General features: G+C 40.4%; 1 protein-coding gene across 1 annotated transcript; it reads right to left on the bottom strand.

Annotated features, from left to right (window-relative positions):
• Positions 1 to 412: 412 nt before the first annotated feature.
• LOC123089454 (uncharacterized) lies at positions 413 to 3,848 on the bottom strand. The gene is made up of 5 exons (XM_044511133.1): positions 3,750 to 3,848; positions 1,793 to 1,972; positions 1,320 to 1,373; positions 1,057 to 1,209; positions 413 to 862 (listed from the first exon to the last, which is right to left on the bottom strand). Exons 1-5 carry the CDS (start codon positions 3,846 to 3,848, stop codon positions 500 to 502), a joined length of 849 nt encoding a protein of 282 aa, XP_044367068.1. The 3' UTR covers positions 413 to 499.
• Positions 3,849 to 6,778: the final 2,930 nt, after the last annotated feature.

The following is a 6,778-nucleotide window of genomic DNA, read 5'->3' as shown; positions in this document are numbered from 1 at the left end:
TGGATTTGCTGGGTATTTCCTATTCGGCACCTTCAACGCCCGTTAACGTGCATTTCGTTAACTAGCGCTGAAGGCACTCTTATCTGGGCCGGCCAATATCCCATTCTATTTTCTGTAAAACTCCCAACAAATATCCACGCGACCGGCTTCGAACACGCAACTAGTAGGCTATCCCACCCGTTTGTGAAACAATTGATTTTTTCTTATTTTTCTTTCCCCTGTTTGTGGCTTTTTCATTTCCCTTTTTCCTTTTCTATTTTTTGTCTTTCATTTTACTTTTATTTTTATTTTTGAAATGCATGATATATTTGCAAAATTTATAATTGTTTTGAATTTTTGTGAACTATTCTTCAAAATTGATGTAAGCAAGTAATTAATGTTGGTGTAATACAATGTAAAGAAGCGGACAGTCTTTGCATAATTTGTCATCTCCTCCATGTTATTTCATTAGGCGAGTAACAATATGGAGCGAGCTAGCTCAATAAAAGGTTCTTACATCTTATCTCACACAACCTCCAGGACCGCCATAAAGGCATGCAGCATGATTGATAGGAGTAATAAAGTGGCATTTGTTATTAGTAACTAACGTGGGAAAGTCTGCCATGATGGGCTTGCTGTTCCCCTCCTCGTCAATGATACCAAGGTTAGTGAAAGAAGCAGCGCGCCCTTGACCACCATTAGGGAAGGAACCGCTACCCATCGGAGGAGTTGAAGCCGCCCTGTGGGCAACCACAGCACCACCAAATGCCAACTGGTTTGCCTTATTTGCCAGGTAGGTGAACAATGACTTTGGGAAATATCCCACCCCCGTAGGAACGCTATTGAAGCCGTAGTACACCCACCAGTCTCCGCTTTTTTTGTCCTGCGATCGTTTAGTATTCGAGTTAAGTAAAACTATGTGAATCAATAGCGAAAGTCACACAATTTTGTACACACTTGAGTACAATCCAGGCTAAAGTACTATCGTCCATGTGATATGACTTAATGAGGAAACTATTGGCATTAAAAATAGCATGACAATGTAATGTAAAATATAAAAAAAGATGGCACTCGCACCTTAAGCACTCGTAGTGTGATACTCTGTATGTACCCATGGGGAACATCAGAAACTGGTTGTATAGCATCACCTGGAGATATGGCAGCGCCATTCGCCCGTACGAAGCCAGGGCAATCCATGTTGAAGCATCCAGTTGCTTCATGTCCGTCTCTCTGTACCATGCATGTGCATGCATTGGTCAAAAACATGATATGGTATGATGTTTCCATTTAGAGTGAGATCACTTGTCAGCTGATTATTCATAGCAACATTAACACATTACCGTCCATTGGGTATAGAAGTGAGGACGTGAGTCGCCATAACGCTCTGGATAAATCTGTAAAATAAGGTGTACAAGTGAAAAACATTCTCTCACATACGAATGTAAGAACAAATAAATATTTGGCGAGTTTTCTTCCCAAATAGTTCCATTGATGTTAAAACAACTGATGTTTCTTAGATAATTTTTTAGGACTAGCTGCTATTTTTTAGTGATGGATTACAGACCATACTGGAAGAAAATACAATTGTAATTTAGTTGTTTTGGAGGTTGGGGCGTGTAGCCCATGCATCTAGTCAATACAGAAGTATTATTTGTGATGTTTCCGATGTTTTTCTAAGCTGGAATGGAGCCAAGGTCACGTCTTTATTATTGCAGTAGAATGCCTGTAGTAATTGACTACTACTCAGCATGTTGAGGTTCGAATTCAAAGGAAATGTCTAGATGCAGGGGGGGGGGGGGGGGGTGATCCTTACATGCCAGCCAGCTTGAATCGAATTAAAGCTTGACGTAGCACCGTCTCCATGATGACTAACCCAAATTGCAGCCGTACTCCACTGGCCTGGTTTTAGTTTGTGGCCGTACACATCCATCGTGGCATGTAAGCCATAGTAGTTGTCACTAGGACCTCCATAAGGTGTTTGGTGTACCGCAAACTGCACAATGAAAGCTCCCATATAAACAACATACACAACAACTAGGAAAAAGGATGAGGAAAACATGCAATTAAACATTGTACAAATGGAGAATGCTTAAACTTGTTTTTTTTTTTCAAAATCAAGGGGGGCTATTCTCTATGGGGATACATGAAATCGTTAGAAGAGCCGCTTGCAAGCTACAAATAGTTTGTTCGAGTTACTACATGGATCCAGACACAATTAGTGCTAACTAATCTACTTTTGTCACAACATGTCAAGAAGAAATGTTGTGTGCCCAATCTTTCTCATATATCTTTTGTTTTTCTAGTGGAAATCACTTTGTGTTCCTCTAAAAATCTTCATGGCATCTTTTAAAATAGTGAAAACTCATAATTCTTGTATAAATCCACAACCAGACTACTATAAATTGATTTTAGATGCACCAAATAATTAAGACAAAAGTAAACACCCACGTAGTCTGTATGATTTTGGATGGAACATTCTCTAATGGAAATTATGCTAGAAACTAAACAAGAAACACCGCTATAATACAATGATATGGGGTGGGTGGAAAGAGAGATATCAATAAGCCCATGGCTATGCAGCGAGCCACATACCACAAATATCCTCAGTATTATGTTGGCATATATATATATATATATATATATATATATATATATATATATATATATATATATATATATATATATCCTTACCAATAAATTAGGACAGTGTTAATAGAACTATTTTCACTAAGAAACTTCATGCTTCATCAAGATGTAGATATTTGGATATGCTCATTTTTTTATATTTTGAATGCTACATTATTGTAATTGTAGTGGTGAATTGAATTAACTTACAACTCATATGAATGGCCAAAAATAACACCAAATAACTTTTTTCTAGGTACATTCTGCTAGTTTTCCTATAATTTACTCGCATATAGATGCCTACTTCAATCTAATTTTTTTATGATAAACAGCTAAAACAAAAATAAAGTAAATGACAAATCTAGTTGTGAAAGTGTGCAAGTCATTCCGCCAATTCCCCGGGAAAATAAGTTTTCTTCTAGCAAAGCAAATAGTACCTAAATGGAACAAGGAATGCCCCATATCTTGCTAATAATGTGTTGAAAAAATAGAGATATAAAACCACTTCCAATTATAATAGTAATTCTTAATGCATTTGTGTATAAACAACACCCTAAAGGCTGCCATTGACTAATATCACTTTCATGGCAAGTAGGTTAGCATGGTAGTATGTCGGTTTGAACTGATATGCATGTATTTATCATGCAGATGAAATCATAAAAAAAAGATAAACTGGCATATGAATATGCACGTATATGCCCGGGGACATAATATCAAAACCTTTGCTCAAGCATAGACTTCACAACAATACAATTTTTGAATCTGAAAATAGCCAAGCCATCTTGTAATTGAAATTCTTATCCTACTCGGCCTACTTGTGATATGTTAGTGCCACTTCTTATAGTTTACAGTACTATTACATATGGTTATTGCACCACATAATTTTCATTGCATAGTATTTGATACAATAGGTACTATTACATATGGCAATCACGATCTTTGTATGTTTAGTAACCCTTTAGGATCTGAATTACTTAAAAAATACTCCTCCCATCATACCATAACCTCTTCGATTTATTACAACTCTAGCATGACACGGTATAACATAATATATGGCACTAGAGAAAATACTAGTTCCTACTTCAATACACAACACATCTTACTTAAATAAAATTATATAATGTTGCAATGCATCATACAATTACCTCTAGAACCGCGGGGTGTAGCCGAACACCTCTAGTTTGAAGTGCATTAAAAAAGAAACATAGAGCAATCACTTGTCGAAGATGAGTAAGTTTAGACATTTTGATATGTAAACTGATGAAGATCACTCTATGCATTGAGAAGTATATATAGACTTGGTATGACAAGGGGGGGGGGGGGTAACATCTTGCATAGAAGATATTTTTAATTATGGCATAGATTCATGAATATCTGCACAAAATCTATTTTTAATGCTAGTTATACCAAGCAATATTTGTTCTGATAAGGTCTGAAATATTCTGTAGTGCCAACCAGACCATACAGAATTAAATGAATACGTGAGCAAATAATTTGTTAATGGCCAACAAATGTATGCACACAATTAATTCAGTATAAGCATAAATCATATTTTACTGGCTAAAACCACATGGCATAGTACATGATCGATCCACATTGCAAAATTTGAAGAGAAAACAAATATATGACCCCATAAAAATACAAAATTATGAATGTGTACAAATGTACCAACCCAAGTATTAATTTTAAGATATGTGAGAAAGATTTGTGCTTCCTCGGCCACGAGGCATAATTATTTCTACAAAGGACGCTGGAGTACCCGCCTCCTAGGGGGCTTCGCGGGCGAGAGTGCACTCTACGTTATCTGTTTGCCGGTCGCATGCCGCGGGGGCCTCTCAGGGGCTCTCTCCGCCGTCCGATCTTCCTAGATGGCGCGCACCCAGGTGACACGCCTCAGTGATCCATATGGGTGGACCGCGGGCACGTCTGGGGACACCGTCGTGCGGCACTTTCGGTCGCACCCACGCTCGACATCTTGTGTGTTACCCCACACAGGATGGTGTGGCTGCACCCACATGTCAACCTCCATGTGCCACGTGCGGGCTGGTTCGCTCGTGCTAGCCGGCCAGGGGCGTGCGTGGGGTCGGCAGTCAGCATGGTTGGGGGTCAGCACCGTTGGCCTCGTGCCGTGCTGGTTTGCTCGGGCTAGCTGGGTGCTGCATCGCGACCTCAGCACAGGCTGGTGTGTGGGGCATAAATTCACGAATATCCGCATAAAATCTATTTTCAATGCCAGTTACACAATGCAATATTTGTTCAAATAAGGTGTAAAATATTCCCTAGTGCCAACCAAACAATACATAATTAAATGAATACATGGGCGAATAATTTGTTAATGCCCACCAAATATAAGCAATTAATTCAATATAAGCCTAAATCATTCTTTAATGTCCGAAACCACATGGCATTGTACATGCTCGATCCATATTGGAAAATTTTAAAAGAAAACAAATATATGACCGCATAAAAATAAAAAAATGAATGTATACAACTATATCAATCCACAATATTAATTTTAAGATATGTCGGAAAGATTGTGTGTATCCTCGACGCAATTACTCCTACAAAGGATGCTGGAGTACCCTATTTGTTTGCTAGTCGTGTGACCAGGGGCCTCTCAAGGCCTCTTCGCGTCGTCTGATCTGTCCGTACGACTGCACCCAAGCGGCCTGCCTCGAGGGTCCATGACAGGTGGACCGCAGGCACATCCGGGGCCACCCTCATGTGTCAGTTTCGGTTGCGCCCGCGCTCGTCATCCTGCGTGTAACCCGACGCGAGATGGTGTGGCGGCACCCGCATGTCTACTACACAACCTTCTTCTTGTAGACGTTGTTGGGCCTTCAAGTGCACAGATTTGTAGGACAGTAGCAAATTTCCCTCAAGTGGATGACCTAAGGTTTATCAATCAGTAGGAGGCGTAGGATGAAGATGGTCTCTCTCAAGCAACCCTGCAACCAAATAACAAAGAGTCTCTTGTGTCCCCAACACACCCAATACAATGGTAAATTGCATAGGTGCACTAGTTCGGTGAAGAGATGGTGATACAAGTGTAATATGGATGGTAGATAAAGGTTTTTGTAATCTGAAATTATAAAAACAGCAAGGTAACTAATGATAAAAGTGAGCGTAAGCGGTATTGCAATGGTAGGAAACAAGGCCAAGGGTTCATACTTTCACTAGTGCAACTTCTCTCAACAATAATAACATAGATAGATCATATAACAATCCCTCAACATGCAACAAAGAGTCACTCCAAAGCCACTAATAGCGGAGAACAAACGAAGAGATTATGGTAGGGTACGAAACCACCTCAAAGTTATTCTTCCGGATCGATCGATTCAAGAGTTCGTACTAGAATAACACCTTAAGACACAAATCAACCAAAACCCTAATGTCACCTAGATACTCCATTGTCACCTCAAGTATCCGTGGGCATGATTATACGATATGCATCACATAATCTCAGATTCATCCAACCAACACAAAGTACATCAAAAAGTGCCCCAAAGTTTCTACCGGAGAGTTAAGAAGAAAATGTGTGCCAACCCCTATGCATAGGTTCATGGGCGGAACCCGCAAGTTGATCACCAAAACATACATCAAGTGGCACGTGAAATCCCATTGTCACCACAGATAAGCCCGGCAAGAAATACATCAAGTGTTCTCAAATCTTTAAGACTCAATCCGATAAGATAACTTCAAGAGGAAAACTCAATTCATCACAGGAGAGTAGAGGGGGAGAAACATCATAAGATCCAACTATAATAGCAAAGCTTGCGATACATCAAGATCGTGCCATAGAGAGAACACGAGAGAGAGAGAGAGAGAGAGAGAGATCAAACACATAGCTACTGGTACATACCCTCAGCCCCGAGGGTGAACTACTCCCTCCTTGTCATGGAGAGTGCCGGAACGGGCTCCCGAGAGGTTTTTGGTGGCTACGGAGGCTTGCGGCGGCGGAACTCCTGATCTATCTTCGTCTTCGATGTTTTTAGGGTACGTGGACTTATATAGGCGAAAAAGTTGGTCGGGGGAGCCTCGAGTGGCCCAGGAGACAAAGGGCGCACCCAGGGGGGTGGGCGCGCCCTCCTATCTCCTATCTTCCTCGAACCTCCCCTGGCTTCAACTCCAAGTCTCCCGTATCATATCCTTTCCAAAAATCACGCTCCCGAAG

Source organism: Triticum aestivum, chromosome 4B (genome assembly GCF_018294505.1).
Source record: "Triticum aestivum cultivar Chinese Spring chromosome 4B, IWGSC CS RefSeq v2.1, whole genome shotgun sequence".
Taxonomy (NCBI): Eukaryota; Viridiplantae; Streptophyta; class Magnoliopsida; order Poales; family Poaceae; genus Triticum; species Triticum aestivum.
Note: the sequence above shows the minus strand (reverse complement) of the source record. Positions and strands in the feature narration are given on the sequence as shown.